The 18,789-nt window shown below is 34.8% G+C and overlaps 1 protein-coding gene across 3 annotated transcripts in view; it reads right to left on the bottom strand.

Moving 5' to 3' along the window:
- The window catches only part of Arhgap15 (Rho GTPase activating protein 15), a 619,786-nt gene that overhangs the window by 184,854 nt on the left and 416,143 nt on the right, over positions 1–18,789 (bottom strand). For all 3 annotated transcript variants that reach the window (XM_046463726.2, XM_058585366.1, XM_058585365.1), the window contains exon 11: positions 12,132–12,209. In XM_046463726.2, the coding sequence (XP_046319682.1) occupies positions 12,132–12,209 (78 nt within the window). The remainder of the gene's footprint in view (positions 1–12,131; positions 12,210–18,789) is intronic.

The raw sequence follows: 18,789 nt of genomic DNA on the forward strand, positions 1-18,789 counted from the left end.
GACATTTGCAAACTTTGGATACATATATCTTCAGGGTGTTCATGAGGACCTGAAAAAATTCCTTCCTATCCCTGAAACTGTTACCTTCTTTATAGAAAGAGCTTTAAGAAGATGAGAATACTTTTTCTTTTTGCAGCACACTTTGTAGGGAAATGTTACAAAAGTATGTGGGGCACCTTGGAAGAGAGGTGCTATATAAATATATGTGAGTCATTAAAGCTGTAATTACTAGCAACAGGGATTTCCTGTGTGAAAACAAAAACAAAAGAGATACTTTCAAAATTCAGGGCACTGGAGTTAACAAGACCAGCATAGTTTCATTGCTATTTATCCAAATCCAGTTTTCTTCCTAACAAGTCATTCCCAGCATTTTGAAGGGGTAAAATGGCAAGTCTGGTTACACCATTATTTCTGATAATATCTGATGTGTTTAATTGCTAGTGATGTTCTGTGTTGAGGAAAAGTAAGTTAACTCCCCTGAAGCTTTGTTTTATTGAGACAGGGAATGGGGTTATGGGATTCTTCACTGTTTGTTTCTGTCCCATGATTCTTACATCAAGACTAACATCAAATGCTAGTTTATAGCTCTCTGAGAGAAAACAGAATATAAAATATAGCATGTGATTTCTTTGCTGAAATATACAAGAAATGGAACCTAATACAATGTACCAATGAAATCATTTGACAGAGTTGGTTTGTATTAGAAACTCATCATTCTCTCATTTTATTTTTTTAGGAACACATTTTTTGTGGATTAGTCTCTGTGTCCTCTATTCTGTACCATTGGTCCACCCTCCTGTTTTGGTACAAGTACCATGCTGTTTTTGTTACTATTGCTCTGTAATATAGTTTTAAGTCTGGTATCGCTATACCGCCTGATTCGCACTTCCTGCTTAGAATTGCTTTTGCTATTCTGGGTCTTTTATTTTTCCATATGAATTTCATGATTGCTTTATCCATTTCTACAAGAAATGCCGTTGGGATTTTGATTGGCATTGCATTAAACCTATAGAGAACTTTTGGTAATATCGCCATTTTGATGATGTTAGTTCTTCCTATCCATGAACAGGGTATATTTTTCCATCTTCTAAGATCTTCTTCTACTTCTCTTTTTAGGGTTTTGTAGTTTTCATTATATAAATCTTTCACCTCTTTTGTTAGGTTGATTCCCAAGTATTTTTTTTTTTGAGGATATTGTGAATGGAGTGTTTTTCCTCATTTCCGTTTCAGAAGTTTTGTCGCTGATATACAGAAATGCCTTTGATTTATGCGTGTTGATTTTATATCCTGCCACTTTGCTGAATTCATTTATTAGTTCTAGTAGTTTTTTTGTAGACCCTTTTGGGTCTTCTAGGTATAGAATCATGTCATCTGGAAATAGTGATAATTTAAGTTCTTCCTTTCCTATTTTTATGCCTTTAATTTCTTTCATCTGTCTAATTGCTCTATTTGATAAAGGAGCTAAAAGCATGCAATGGAGGGAGGATAGCATCTTCAACAAATGGTGCTGGGAAAACTGGAAATCCATATGCAACAAAATGAAACTGAATCCCCTCCTCTCACCATGCACAAAAGTTAACTCAAAGTGGATCAAGGAGCTAGATATCAAATCAGAGACTCTGCGTCTGATAGAAGAAAAAGTTGGCTACGATCTACATATTGTAGGGTCGGGCTCCAAATTCCTTAATAGGACACCCATAGCACAAAAGTTAATAACAAAAATCAACAAATGGGACTTACTTAAACTGAAAAGTTTTCTCTCAGCAAGAGAAACAATAAAAGAGGTAAATAGGGAGCCTACATCATGGGAACAAATTTTTACTCCTCACACTTCAGATAGAGCCCTAATATCCAGAGTATACAAAGAACTCAAAAAATTAAACAATAAGAAAACAAATAACCCAATCAACAAATGGGCCAAAGACCTGAACAGACACTTCTCAGAGGAGGACATACAAGCAATCAACAAGTACATGAAAAAATGCTCACCATCTCTAGCAGTCAGAGAAATGCAAATCAAAACCACCCTAAGATACCATCTCACTCCAGTAAGGTTGGCAGCCATTATGAAGTCAAACAACAACAAGTGCTGGAGAGGATGTGGGGAAAAGGGTACTCTTGTACATTGCTGGTGGGACTGCAAACTGGTGTGGCCAATCTGGAAAGCAGTATGGAGATTCCTGGGAAAGCTGGGAATGGAACCACCATTTGACCCAGCTATTGCCCTTCTTGGAGTTTTCCCTGAAGACCTTAAAAGAGCGTACTACAGGGATACTGCTACATCGATGTTCATAGCAGCACAATTCACAATTGCTAGACTGTGGAACCAACCCAGATGCCCTTCAATAGATGAATGGATTAAAAAAATGTGGCATTTATACACCATGGAGTATTACGCAGCACTAAAAAATGACAAAATCATAGAATTTGCAGGGAAATGGATGGCACTAGAGCAGATTATGCTTAGTGAAGCTAGCCAATCCCTAAAAAACAAATACCAAATGTCTTCTTTGATATAATGAGAGCAACTAAGAACAGAGCAGGGAGGAAGAGCAGGAAGAAAAGATTAACATTAAACAGATACATGAGGTGGGATGGAAAGGGAGAGAAAAGGGAAATTGCATGGTAATGGAGGGAGACCCTCATTGTTATACAAAATTACATATAAGAGGTTGTGAGGGGAATGGGAAAATAAACAAGGAGAGATATGAATTACAGTGGATGGGGTAGAGAGAGAAGATGGGAGGGGAGGGAGGGGGGATGGTAGAGGATAGGAAAGGTAGCAGAATACAACAGTTACTAATAGGGCATTATGTAAAAATGTGGATGTATAACCGATGTGATTCTGCAATCTGTATTTGGGGTAAAATTGGGAGTTCATAACCAACTTGAATCTAATGTATGAAATATGATATGTCAAGAGCTTTATAATGTTTTGAACAACCAATAAAAAAAAATAAAAAAAAAGGAACACATTTTTTTTCAGTCCATATGAAACATCAGGCACTTTGCTATGTTGGAGATACACAAATGAATCAACTTTTCCATCATCAATGTACTTATAGGGAGTTAGGGATTCTTAATTAAAAGGGCATTTTAAAATGGAATTTTCTCTTATAAAAGGCTCCCACAGGCTGGACACCAGGAAAACACAACATTATAATGAGAATAAGTGGTTATTGATTCTTTGATGTTAAAGAGAAGAAAAACCTCACTCTGACCCCTCTTCCATGATAAAGTAAATCCCACAATCAGGCTATATATATATTTTTTTTCAGTAAGTTTTAAATGGATTTGTGTTCTGGCTTCTTAATGTATTAACTCTGTGGCCTTAGAAAAGTTACTTAATCTTTCTGAAGTATGGTCTTCTCCTGTGAAGAATGTGGATGATAAATTTTATCTACCTTGCAAACTTATGAGGTCAGAAATACCTCTAACTTTGAGGCACCGTCCAATAAAATAGATTCTCAACTGAACATTAGTTATCATCAGCCTTGGTACAGCATTTTTCAATGTTATTTACTCTTAAGTTTTGTCAGCAAATTATTAGGTAAAACATCTTTCCTTTTCATTTATTCCAGAATTTACACATTGTAAAATGATTGCAGCTGGACACAGTGGTGCATGCCTGTAATCCAAGAGGCTCTGGAGGCTGAGGTAGGAGGACTGCAAGTTCAAAGCAAGCCTCAGTGACTTAGCAAGACCATATCTCAAAATAAAAAACATAAAATAAAATAAAAAGGAGCTGGGGATGTGGCTCAGTAGTTAAATGCCCCTGGATTCAATCCTGATACCAAAAACCAAAAAATGATTGCAGTGATGTACATAATTTTAATCATATGAATAACATATCTGTTCTATCCATGGTATTTTTTTTTTTTGACATTAATGACTCAGCTTATAGAACTTAGTGAACAATGTCACATTAGAAACCAAGAGAAAGCTTCCCCTCACAAGAAAACTGGTTAACAAAAAATGGATCTATGGTCTATTTCTGATTTGATTCACTTTCATCTATCTTAGTCTTGGTAAGTCATGTATCCAGTGGAGAGCCTGAACAGAGCTAGCAAGATGCTATGGAGGAGATTCCCAAACCTTGCTGTGCACCTGACTCCACTGCAGAGTTTCTCTTTTAAAGCATATATTTAGAGCTCCAATCTGGGACTTCTTACTTGGGAGCTTCTATGAGAGAGCATCAAAATATTTATTTTTGAAAAGCTCCACCACTTGATTGCTGTGGCAGACAGACTCAGATGTCCTTCAATTATCCCCACTTCTTCATGTTTATTCTTTGCATACTCCCCTTCCTCCGAGTGTGGGTGGAATTTTCACTTGCTTCTAACCAAGAGAAAGTAGCAAAGGTGATGGGACCTGACCTTCATGATTCTGTTACATAAGATTATAATTTCTGTCTTGCTTCTAATCTTGCTTTCCCTTGCTGCTTTGATGAAGCAAGCTGCCATGATATGAGATGGTCTGTAAGGCCTCTGGAAAAGAGCTACCAATAGACAAAAGCCTTCAGTCCAAATGATCCAGAAGGAACACAATTCTGCTAGCAACCATGTGAACCTGTCCCCAAGTGACCCCCAGACAAGGATTCACTACTGGCTGACACCTGGATTGGAAACTTTCGGAGGATTCAGTTGAGCTGTGCCCAGACTGTTGACCCACAGGAACTTTATATAAAGCAATAAATTCTTATTGCTATAAACAGTTAAATTCTTTATATAAAGCAATAAATTCTTATTGCTATAAACAGTTAAATTGGCAGTGGTATTGTGACACAGCAGCAGACAAGCAATACAATTCTAATATTCAGTCAGGGTCAAGAACCAGTGCTACAAAGTGAAGTTAAAGCAGAAGTAAGCTTGGTATGCATTCCTACTTAGCTTTTAATAACTGCTCATTAATTTTGAAGGTGATGATGATGGTTTGGTATAATAATGATGCTAATGATGATGGAATTTCATAAATATTCTAAGAGATTTTCTTGGGGTTTGGCAGTTACATAACTGTGATCTAATTTCTAGAGGCAATGACCAAATCTACATGGAAAAGCCACAACTGAAATAGGACTTAAACTTTCAGTAGAATACACTCTTCTTCCCCAACAAAAACTTATCTACCAAAGGAAATTATTTTTTTTTTTTTTTGTTTTGTGCCCAGGAATCTAGAAGCCCTATGAATTTGGTTAGCAATGAGATCAATCTCTTGGTAGAAAGAAGCCTCCAATATTTTCATATATGGTTTCTCTTTTTAGAAAAATAATAATCTTACCATCAAAGAAAATTCAATCATGTAGAAGGCAAAAAACATTTGATGGTTAATATTTGGTATTTTTACTACTAGAAAACTAAGTAATATGGATCCTATATCTTTTAACCGATTGTTATCTTAATTAAATACTAATTATCCCTATGTTGATTGAATTTTTATAGTCCGCACATTCTTAATAATATTCCCATTTTGGAAATGAAGAATCTGAAGTTCAAAATGGTTAAAATAGATTCTATTAGACTCACAAATAGCTCAGAATTAAAATAAGGAGAAAGTCCTCTGATTCTTATCTGATGTTCTTTCCCCACTAAATGGTCTCTGCCTTTAATTGTTTCATCATGGTGTTAGGTCAGTTTCTTATGGCTTGGCTTGTAAGGAATAATAATATATGATCCATAAGAAATGTGTGGTATAATTTTTTTAATGAGTATCCAGAATTTGTGTTCATTAGAAATAAAAGGATTCATAAACTTGCTATTGGAATATACCACATAATGTACAAACTAGAAAGTATATAAATGTGTGGAATATGAAAATCTTATTGTCTTGACCTCAGTGTTCAGGATTATTTTCTATTGCTCATACATTTTCTTAAGCAGCTAGAAAGCAATACCAGTGTTACCATCAATACTCTGAGCTCTCTGACTCAATGTAGCTGAAAAATGAGTTCTAAGAAAGTTTCCAAAGCCCTGAATGATGTTAGTGTCTGGCCTTTTCATGATCAAGTGATCTCTTTAGCTTTAATGGGAAAAATAAATCATTGTTAAAAGATAATCTTGTCATATGGAAGCCAAAAAGGTGCAATACCAATGATCTGACTTACCAAAAACCGCCCTGCGGAATGGGATAAAGCAAATAACACAGTTTGTTTTGCTGTTGCTGTGTTTGGTGGTGAGGGTGAAGTAGGCTTAAGGAAATACTTGCTTTAAAAATAATAAGGGGGCAATATAAACTGATGTAATAGAAAAATGAATGGGCTTGGTACAGGGCTATTTTATAAGAACAGAACTAGAAGTTTAGAAATCCTTTCCCAAAGCCTATTCTATTTCATCCAATTGCTTATTTCATGATGAAACTGCCAATTGTTCACATTCTTTCTCACTTTCCTTTTCTTTTATTCAATTTTGATGCTGCAAATAATATGAAAAGCACAGGGATAGCTACTAGAGTTAATGTTTTGCTTTGCTTTAAGGTACCAATCTCTACAAAAGCAGCTTAAATACGGTTGGTAACAAAAATTATTTTTCTGTTAGTTTCTTTTCAATGGAGTTTATTCTTAGCAGGTTAAAAAAATAAGCAAATGTATCCCTTAGAGACAAGATCTAATTTGTATTATTATGTCAATAAAATATGTGTGGACAAAAATAGGCAAAATATAAGACTGTAAATTAATTAAAACATACTCCCTTCCACTTAAAGCAACAAATGCACATGTATGAGTACACACACACACACACACACACACAAGATTCTTGAGTATGTAGATGTATGGTATTTACACATTTTGTTCCTCCTGCTGTGGAAAAATGAAAAGTATCCCTAAGAGTCTCTCTCTACATTTTGTTTCTATCTATGGAAAACAGGTCTAAAATACTGGTAAAAAGTAATTTCCTCCAGCTCAGGCAAACAGTGACAGGGAATATTTGTTATTGTGTGCTAAAAAACATCAGTCTGGAAAATTCCCAGTCCATCCTTCCTGCAGCGCTTCATAGCTCTCCCTTTGGCTCATAGGCTTGGGAAGCTTCATAGCTGGTATTTTCCAAAAAGGTTGCCAATCTCTCTTGTCTCTTTTTTAAAAGAGGAAAGAGGAAGTTTAAGTAATACCAAAGAGAATCTGAACTGAATTTCGAGTTTGGGCAATAAGCCTAGATAGCAGCTGAAATCAAGTTCTGATATGGGGAAGAGGGGGAATTCAGTCTGGTGGGATTTCCAAGACCTACTGTCAAAAGTTTTCAACACAGTTATGCAGCATCCTCTGTTCTGAAGTCTGTCCTTTGCAGAAGTACCATGCTAGAAAACCATCAGGAGGTCACAGATCATTCTGAAGAATCAACGTAATGACATGGGCTGATGACAGGTTGACATCTAAGGTCATGGACCATTTTCTTTGGGGGATGCTTGCATAGAGCAGAAGAGTTACATCAGCAAAATGTCACTGAAAGCTGTCACCAAATTCAACAAACAAGGCAGAGGACTACTCACTAATGTACCCTCATCCCACTAAACCGAGAATACTCGATGCCATTCAACAAGGCTAGAACTGAGTACTGGTTCTTTGTCTAAATGTAAATACACAAATCCCTATAGGGAATGGCAGTGCCAGGCTTCTTCATAACTATAATGTTTGGTATTTTCCCAGCTATCTCTCTTCTTGAACAATTTTCACCAAATTCTAATGGTAGTACTTTTCACTTACCAATATCAATAAGCAGGATGGAAATGGAAAGTCACAAACCAACATGTGTAGCATGAAAAGACTGCTGTCTGCTTTTAAAAAAGTGTAATAAAAAAATTAATGATTGGGAAGAGAAGAGTCACAGAAGTGGTAAGCAGCCCAGGTCCTTAGTCAGAGATCCAAGATACATTCCTAGCTCTCTTGCTTATATTTGTATGACCTTAGGACACTATTTAACACCTGAGCCTCAGTTTCTCCATTTAAAAAAAGAGAATAACTATATATGTCACTGAAGACACTATTAAAGTATACATGTAAAGTACTCAGTACAGTGCCTGATACATAAAACATTATGAAAATGCTAGCTTCGTTTATAATAATAATTATTGTCATCACTATTTATAATTAGGAAATGCTTCTCAAAAGTGATATATTTGGACTTAACTTGTATATCATCTGATCTAGAAGTATAATTAAGGGTATCTAATCCCTTCTGATTTCATGAGTCAAACAGAAAACCAAAACAAATTGAATCACTCAACTGGTGTATTTAGAATTGCTGATGATTATAGCATTCAAGAAAGTTAGTGAAACACGCAAATTGCAATTCAACTGTTCTTGAAAATCTCCAAAGTCAGTTTTCATTTGTCTAGTCTAACAGTGGGTAGGGCTTATTCATTAAAAAAACACGTATATTTAAAAACATGTATAAAAGCCTCCTTGAAAGGAACATTGAGTAAGGTGAACACAGAGGAGACAAGAAGGTATTGCTACAAGGAGGGTATTTCAATATCATTTGTATTCCATCTTAGACAACAAAAATGTGCTCATCCCATTTGCACAGTGCTTTATGCTTTTCATGGAGTTATCACTGTATTGCCTTTTTATTTCATCTTTCTACCCCCAACACACACACACACACACACACACACACACACACACAGCCACAATGTACATGGCAGCCTCTGTTCCTAGCACTGGTTCTCTTCTAAGTCCGTCTACTATTAAAGCCTTCATGTGGTTGGAAGGGCAGGTATGGTGTTAGTCACAAGGTTTATGAAACCCTTCCAGAAGATTCATTTAAAGGATAATCTAATTAGCAAATTTTGAAAGGGGCTGGTATGCACATTTCATTTATCATTTAATTCAAAAAACTCCACAGCACAACTTGGACAAAGTCACTGGTATCAAAGGTCCTGATGTAGCATAATTTGTGTTGAATGTGTTGCATTTTGACAGTGCTATAAACCAGGGAGACAGTTTACTGACAATTCTCTGCTACCAGATACCAACTCAGGACTCTGTCCAGCTTTACATTGTCAACTTTCATGGAAACATGAGCAGTTACATAGCCTCAGAGGACGCTGAAGTTTGGACTGCAAAAGACGAGATGGACAGATTTCATATTTTCATTGCAGATTTTTTTTTTTTTTTGCCTTTTCAAACTGCTGAGAATAGTTTTTTTAAGGCAGGAAATGCAACTAGTGTTTGTTTCTAGCAGGGCTTCTGTTTTGAGATTTCTTCTTAGTAGAAGAAATGTGTTGCCCAGCTGTCTAGAATCCCAATCAGGATATGGTTTCAGCATGAAATATATTATAAGAATGATTTTAGCTGGTTATAAACAGGAACAAAAATGAAGCTGGGGCTATTTTATCTCAATTTTACCCAAAGAAGTGGCACTCTCATTCTGTCCAATGGGACCAATCTGAATAAATAAGGTAAAGTTTAGTTCTGTGTTTTTTCCCAGGAAGGAAAGAAATTCCAAAAGACAAACATTCAATAGCAGAGTTGTTGAACTTCTCAGTTATAGAGATTCTGAGAAATAAGAATCATGGGGCAGCTTTCCTAACGTACTACAATCCAAACTGGGTGTTCAACCCAAGTAGAATTAATGGAGAGTTTAATGTTTGGCATTTTTAATGCTTCTACCTACTACACTTGTACATTGTTCAACAAATACTAATTAAGAAATCCCTTTTGGGAGGCCCTGAGATTTAATGCTAGTAATGGGGAAAATATAAGTACAATTCAAGTCTTAACCTTTTATGAAAATTTGTAGAAAAGATGGACATTTCAACCAGTATCCTATCTTTTTTTTTTATTCTGGGATTTTTTTTTTTTTTTAGTGTTTCTGGAATATAAACACTAAGTATATTTCGTTATATTCTCTCCCCCCAAAATGGCATAAGATCTGTGGCATTAGATCTTTTATTAGATGGAATTTTAGATGCTGGATATAAATACACTACTGTAAATTCAACCATCCAGTGTAATGGGAACCCAGAGACGAATCCCAGGCTAAAGGATTCTGGATGGAAAATGCTTACAGTCTGTATCTTAAAGAATAAGAATTCTACTAGGCAGGAAGCCTATGTATGTGGATGAAAAAGAATAGGTGGAAGAATACTGAAAGCAAAGGGAAGAAAGCATGCAAAGGCATTATGAAATATAATGGTTGCAAATTTAGGAGTCAAGCTGAGGAGTGTAGTGTGAAATGGATAAAGATATCGTTCAGAGGCAGGGTGCCTACTTAGCATGTACCAGCCCTGGGATTGATCCCTGGCACCACCACCACCACCAAAATAAATAAATAAACAAATAAATAAAAGTACCACAAAGGCTTTTGAGGATCAGGGGATCCTCTGGTGCTGGCTAGTTGGAAGTTGGGTGCAAAGCCAGATTATGAGGAATTTCTAAATTTTTCTGAAGAATCCACTGACTATTTTTAAGTGCAAGAAAAACTAATATGAACTGGTCATGTTACTAAGGAAATATAATATTTATTATTTAATTGTATGTTCATAAATATCCTCAAGGCACTTGCATCCCCACTGTTTTCACTGTAAGGAACAGAGGCACAAAGGAGTTAAATAACATGGCAAGAGCATGAGAAAATTCTGAGTTCTATCATATTTATCTTATTATAAAACATATGAGCTTCTCTAACACCACTTTAAGATGTCTTGGGCTTCTTATTTTTCATTTCCTAATTTTCAATTTTTTCATTAATATTTTTAAAAAATATTTTTGGGTTTGCAGAAAAATTGGGTAGAAAGAACAGAAAGTTACCATAATACACTATCAATTTTACATCAGCTTCCCCCAATGTTAACATCTTATATTAGTGGGGTCACTGTTACAACTGATGAGCAAATAGTGATGTATTATTATTGATTATGTCCATAGTTAATATTAAGGTTAACTCTTTGTGTTGTATGTTATATGGTTCTTGACAAATGTAAGGTGATATATTTCCACAACTCTAGTATCATACAGAGTTGTGGAATTGAACCCAGGGTCTCCTGCATGCTAGGAAATTGCTCAAACAATTAGCTACATCCTCAGCCCTACTTTCAAGTGTTAACAGTAATGAATAAGGTTGCAATATATATTTGTGTGCAGGTTTTTATGTGAATATTAGTTTTCAACTCATTTGGGTAAATATCTGAGACACATTGTTGGATCATATGATAAGAATGTATTTACTGCCCAACTATGTTCCAAAGTGACTGCACCATTTTGCATTTCCATCAGAAATGAATGAGATTTTCTGTTGCTCTCCATCTTAGTCAGCATTTGGTGGTGCTTCAGATCATAGCTGTTCTAATAGGTGTGTAGGGGTATCTTGTTATTTTAATTTGTAACTCTTTGACAACATACACATTTCCTAATTTTTCATCTTTGTCCTTATTGATTAAATACTTTTCTAACATGATTTTCACTCTTGAATTTTCATCATTCATTCATTCTTCTATTCATCAGCATATATTAAGTGTCTATTAGAAGCTGTTAATTTTGGGGGAGATATTTTCATTTTGGTTAAGATTCAGAATATAAATACAAATTTGAGCAATTATTTGGTGTTTACTATTTTTATATGACAGTAGAGTATAGTAGAACATATAGATATGTTGCATTCATTCTAGAGTCTTTCCTATTCCCATACCTTCTCCCCCTTGTCTAGTCCAATGAAGTTCTAATGTGCTCCTCCCTTGTTGTGGGTTAGCATCTACATATCAGAGAGAACATTCTGCCTTTGGTTTTTTGGGGACTGTCTTATTTCAGTTAGCATGATAGTCTCCAGTTCCATCCATTTTTCTGGCAAATGCCAAAATTTCATTCTTCTTTATGACTGAGTAATATTCCATTGTGCATATATACCACATTTTCTTTATCCCATTTTTCTTTTTTTGATTATTCTTTTCCCAACTTTTATTTTGCCCTTTTCCACTTGGTATCTATTCCACATTAATTATTAATTTGTCTTTCTCTCTTTTCTATTTATCTACAAGTCAGTGGTTATCTTTTACCTCTATGGTGATAATTTAATAATTTCTTCAACTTTCCCTTTCTCCCTTCAAAGGTATTATCATTATCTCTTCATAGTGCCCACAGTACAGAGTCTGAAGATTTGTTAGAGATTACAGAAGGAAATGTCCAAATTAAAAATATCCTTTACCTTGGTTGACGATAAATCTTAACTTCTGGATTGTTGCCAAATTGCCACTAACTCGATATATTCCATCAGCATCTAGACCTGAAAATAAAAGGTTATGTTTTATATTAGCTTAAATAAGAACCAAGATGATATGAATAAGTAAATTTGAGAAGGAAGAGAGCAGTAAATCACCATCAAATCTCTCTTTCTCACAGATAAAACAAATTTCTGTGTCCTAACCTAAGCAATCTTCAACATTTTAATACCAATAAACTAATCATAAAATTAATTGACAGTTAATCATCAAAACTTTTGACTCTAATTGAGCCATAAAAGAGCTATAGATAACAAGGGATGACATAGCACATTTAAGATTTATTTAGAATAAATATATAGGAATTAAACCAGAGGAATGAGAACCTGCAGGTATATGTATATTGTCTTCTGCTTTTGAACAAGTAAAATAAGTCCAGGTTTTTGTGAGTTTTTTTCCCTGTTTTCTTCTGTCTTCCTAACTTCTTAACTTTTTCTTTTCTTCCTGCTCTCCCTCCTTTGTTTGTTTGTTCTTTCTTCATTCCAGTCCATTCTCTTTCTCTCTGGTACTGGGATTGAACCCAGTGCCTTGCACATGCAAAGCAAGTGCTCTACAACTGAGCTATACTCCTAGCCACCAGTCCATTCTCTTTTCCTTGTCACTATAGCATGACACACATTGATTGGTCTGATTATTTCAACTATAGAATAAAAATCATACTCAAATGTAAAATTTTACCATTTCAATGTGAGGTGTTCCCCAAAAGCTCATGTGTGAGCCAATGCAAGAAGACCTAGAGGCAAAATTATTGGGTTAGGAGTGAATTATTTAGCAGGTTAATCCCTTAACAGGATTGACTAAATGGTAACTGAAGGCGGGAGGGGTGTGGTTGGGGGTGTGGCTTTGGGCTATGTATTTTGAATCTGGCAAGTGGAGTCTCTCTTTGCTTACTGATCACCAGGTGAGAGTCTTCTCTCCACCAAACTCTTCTGCCATGATTTTCTGGCTTCTCTAGGCCCCTGAGGAATAGACTTGACTGTCTATAGACTGAGACATCTAAAACTGTAAGTCCCTAAATAAACATTTTCTCCTCTACAGTTGTTCTGGTTGGGTCTTTTAGTCACAGCAACAAAAAAAGCTGACTAAAGCATATAATTAGTTGAATAACTTACACTATACAATAGTAATGTGTTGTTACATTATGGAGGAACCAATAAATAAAACCCTTGCCAAAATGGTGATATTAATTTCAAATTATTATTAGAATTGGTCATCAAAATGAATTATCCTGGAAGTGGATATGGATATTCAACAACTTGTTTTAGACACACCTATTTATAGCATCTAGTTATTTTCATGACCTAGTTATCAGGAAGACTAAGAAACAGGAAAATTTTAAGAGAAACTCTTATTTGACACTATTATTGCCTGAAAGAAATGCTGATAATATAACTCTAATGTTAGGAGTGTATATTCTTAGATGTCTCTAGACTCTTAAGAGGCCCTGATGAGATTCCCAGCCCATATAGGGGCCATTGTCACACTTCCTGGGGAGGTGGCATAGCACCATGATTAATTATTGTGATTCACAGTAGTAAGCATTATATAAATTTGGAGAACTTACTGTCATTTAAGTAAATGCGTTCCCTTCAGATATTTTCCTCTTAATTTTTCTGATCATATAGCCAATGAGGAAAATATTTTGGAATTATTTAAAATCAACTTCATTGGACTTGTATAGTGTATAGAGAAAAGTTCATGATGCTGGAATTGGGGCCTTAGAGAATAGTTTTGGATCCACATGTAGTCAAACATCATTCAAAACCAAGAAAGGTGAACAATGTCCACTTACATGTCACCACAATCAGGTAAACAACTAAAGTTTGATGAAAGGAAAATTTCCCTAATTTTTTCCTATAGGTAATCAATTGTTTTGAAGGAATTTAGAGAAGAATGATATTTTAGAAAATAGACATCAACGGACAGTATGGGTCTATGTACTCTACATGAGTAATCCTTATATATGCAAGAAAAAAGAATCAGTTAAATTAGTTTTATTTAAGATAATGATTACAGATGAAAAGTCAATTAATATCTATTACAATAAAGTGAAAAATTTGAATGCTTCTTTTTAAATTAATTTGCATTTTGGTAATTAGCTAAGCCATTATGTGAGGTCACTGATAAGTGAAATTATTTGAATTCTCATAATATTTTGTTGCAAATCAGTATCTTACTTAAACGTAATTTCAATTCATATATCCCTTTATATAAGGTATAAAATAAAGAGCATTTGTAATTTAAAGCTAGGACTCATGCAATAGTACTTTAAATGCTATTAAAATTCAAGTAATTTAAAGTTGTAAACTAAATTTTCAGTATCCAAAACCTGTATTTTTCTCTTACACAAATTTTAAATTACAAAATAAGAAGTACTCTCCTTAGTCTTTAGTAAATTTCAGGAGAGGTTTTTTTTCTTTTCTTTTTTTTTTCTTTTCAATAATCAAAAACATTTGAAAGAGTAGTGTGGATTGGATACATTACATATGAGCATTTGGAAAACACTATGCTGTTCAAAGAAAGCAACATCATCCTAAATTAATAACTGAATTTTCTTCTGGGATAGGAAAAGGGAGCACTGGTGATGGAGACAGGGAGGGTCATTCCAACCTGTGCCACCACTGTGGGTATAGAGCTGAGTCACAGAGAAACTGCTTTGTGGCTTAAGATAGAAACCAGAAAGTAAGAGGAGTAAAGTAAAACATATTAGATGCAATATGAATCTAACTTGACACAACTTCCAAGCCCTTCAGATTCAGAGATATCAACACTATCCATCTTGTGAATGATAATCATCTCTGACATTAGTGACTCCTGCTTTGAATAGCTCATGATCCCTTTATCATGCTTTTTAAATTACATAAATAGAGTGAAAACGACAAAGTAGATATTAAAAAAGAGGGTATTACATTTTGCAAAATAATCTGGAACTTATCAGTGAATTTAAGCAATTATAAATTATATAGGTTCAGTCTTGACGTTGATTACCTTTTCCCTGAGTGTCTGACAAAATGGCAAACCCAAAGTCCTGGGAATGTTATCCAAATTACAATTCTTCACGTGTCCTCCTTTTTTATTCCAAGAACTTTGAAAGTTATGCCAAACCAAACCAATGTAAATTGGTGGATTTGGACATCCTTTTCATGACCACATTATCCTTGCTGAACTAGAAACTACTTATTTTGGAAATATAATTAGACTTTGAACAATTTCTAAATGAGCAATGTCTTCAAGGTACCGACATTGTGCTTTGAGAGTTACCTCTTTCAAGAAAATAACATGACTGTGAATGTTGACAGAAATTTTGCCTGTTATGCTAAAAATACTCTGGGACACAAAAAATCTAAGTTATTTTACATTTTTTCCCAGACTGTCATTAGCAGCATTAATGAAACATTCTCTGAAGAAATCCACATTCACCGAAATAGCATTTATCTGTTCATCATCAGCTGACTTTCTTATGTTTCAAAATAGTGTTTACCATTGGCAGAAATCACTGGGTGTTGCTGTAAGGGATTTTAAAAAGTCTTTCTTTCGTTTTTCTTTTGAAGAAGCTTAGACAGGATAGACACACAATTAGGAGATATTAAACCAAATGGTGGTTGAAGCTCAGTGGAAAGAATGCAGCTGTCATAAGTAATTCCCACCATAAATCTTAGACACTTTCCAAAAAGAAATCTTAGAGACCAACACTGTGTGCAGAGTTGACTGGCTTATCTACCAACGGAGGGGCAGTTTTTTGACAATGCAAATGAGCATGATAAAAATAGTTGCACACCTTGGATTAGGTAGCATTCTTGGTAGTTTGAATTAATGGACACACAATGGAGATGTGGAGTTTGAGTCTGGTTGAAGCCTAATTGTTTTTTCTGATTCATGACAAAGTGCATCTGAAACTCTTGGGTCTGCAAATGTGGGCTGGGAATTTTGCACAAACTGTCCCTTTCCTGAAATTTATGGTGCTTCCTAATTCCTAGGAGGCCAGAGCTACCACAAGACTAGTCATTCTCACAATTCTTTGGACGTCTGGATTTTTCCCCTGGCAAGGACCACTGAGACTGCCCTGTATCTGAGGCACATTTCTTTCTCTTTTCTTCCAAAATCCTGCTTGAGTTCAGAGCTAAATATCAGGAGTAACTTTTGTGACATTCAGACCTATTCCTTCTCTAAATAGAAGTGTTTCCAACCACTTGTTGCTGATTAATCAGTTAATACACTTCAAATTCAATTGAAAGTACAAGATAGAATTATGACTCTACATTTCATTGCATACAATGGCTGCAGTTTAGGCTGTATCTTTGTGCCAGCTTTATTTAGTAATTGCTTATTTCTTGTGAGATTCCCATCCTTCAACAGCCATACCATTTCTTGAAAATGATTACCATAGGAAAGAATTGACATAATTCTGTTCATCAAACAAGAATGCTTTTATTCTATAGAATACCTGTGTAACTTTATAACAATTGTTGAAAGTAAATATTTTTTTTTTTATCATAGGGACAATATTTTTCATGCTACATAGAAGAATATCCAATGATAATGAACTACTTGCCCCAACCTGTTTTTCCAAAAACAGTTATTGGTAACAGTTCTGTTTGCACTTTCTTTGTTGTTGCTCATTTATGATAATGTGTCATATTTCTGAATATTAATTTATTCACTTTGAATGGTATTTATTGACCTATCAGTAAAGATAAAGAGCTTGGTGCATTCATAATTTTTACCACTTATTTATGTACTTTCTTTGTTTTCATTATTAGTTACATCTGTCTATTTCCATTTCAATATATCAAATTACCTTGTTCTATAAGAAAGAAATTGATACATTTATTTTTCCTCTTTCTCCTCTACCACTTTCCATGTTATTATTATTTATAATCTATAATTATGTTATCATTTTACATATTCTCAACATTTATATTTTATTTGTACTTTATAAATGTTTTGTGACTTATCTATGTGTTTATTTTAGTCATTATTTTTTAAAAGGAGTGTAAGTGGGTTCAACATTAACATTTTGTTTACTAAAGATCTCCCAAAAGTTAAAATATAATATATCCTCTTCTTCCTTTCTTGGCTTCTTCATTTCCTCAAATTAAGTAGTATCTGACAAAATATAAATGTTCTGTACTACATTTACTGTCCAAACCAGTCATCAGTGAACACATATGATGCTACTGAGCACATGAAATGTGGTTAATGCCACAGAGTAACAGAATTTTATTTAGGTTGCATAATGGAACCACATGTGGCAAGGAAATGCCATATTTGACAGTACAGGTCTAGGTAAGAGTCAACTGGAAATATTTTTTTATATTTCACTGTCATTTGTTCTTGGACTTATTTATTTTTAAAATTTTTTTAGTTGTTTATGGCAGTGCCGAGAATTGAACCTAGTGCTTCAAACATGCTAGGCAAGCACTCTACCACTGAACCACAACCTGAGCTTGGATTTATTTTTTAAGAATTTTTTTTTTTGTTCATAAAAGTAAACTATTGGTAATCTTCTTTATTTCTCCTATCTTAATGACTGTTTTCCTTTCCTTTTCAATTGACTGTTGATTCAAATATTTATTTGGGTCTCAAAATCTTTTACTTTCCTAACTTTGAAATATAAATGTTCCATCATTTTATAGCATCCCTGCTGTTAAATCTGATGTCAAATTGACTCTAGATGCTTTTCAGGTAAATTGCTTTATCTCTCAGGGATTTAAAAAAATTATCTTTAAAATTGTAGCAGTAAAAGGTTACTCAGAAATGTTCTACATGTGGGCTGGGGCTGGGGCTCAGTGGTAGAGTGCCTGCCTTGCACATGTGAGGCACTGTGTTCGGATCCTCAGCACCACATAAAAATGAATAAATAAATAAAGATATTGTGTCCCAGAGACCAATCCACAAAATTACAACTTTCTTATATTTGATAAAGGGGCTAAAAGCATGCAATGGAGGAAGGATAGCATCTTCAACAAATGGTGCTGGGAAAACTGGAAATCCATATGCAACAAAATGAAGCTGAATCCCTTTCTCTCGCCATGCACAAAAGTTAACTTAAAATGGATCAAAGAGCTTGATATCAAATCAGAGACTCTGCATCTGATAGAAGAAAAAGTTGGCTCCGATCTACATATTGTGGGGTCGGGCTCCAAATTCCTTAATAGGACACCCATAGCCCAAGAGTTAATAACAAGAATAAACAAATGGGACTTACTTAAGCTAAAAAGTTTTTTCTCAGCAAGAGAAACAATAAGAGAGGTAAATAGAGAGCCTACATCCTGGGAACAAATTTTTACTCCTCACACTTCAGATAGAGCCCTAATATCCAGAGTATACAAAGAACTCAAAAAATTAGACAATAAGATAACAAATAACCCAATCAACAAATGGGCCAAGGACCTGAACAGACACTTCTCAGAGGAGGACATACAATCAATCAACAAGTACATGAAAAAATGCTCACCATCTCTAGCAGTCAGAGAAATGCAAATCAAAACTACCCTAAGATACCATCTCACTCCAGTAAGATTGGCAGCCATTATGAAGTCAAACAACAATAAGTGCTGGCAAGGATGTGGGGAAAAGGGTACA

Source organism: Marmota monax, unplaced genomic scaffold, assembly GCF_021218885.2.
Source record: "Marmota monax isolate L192 unplaced genomic scaffold, Marmota_monax_Labrador192_F-V1.1 WCK01_AAM20220418_F8-fsc00034, whole genome shotgun sequence".
Lineage (NCBI taxonomy): Eukaryota > Metazoa > Chordata > Mammalia > Rodentia > Sciuridae > Marmota > Marmota monax.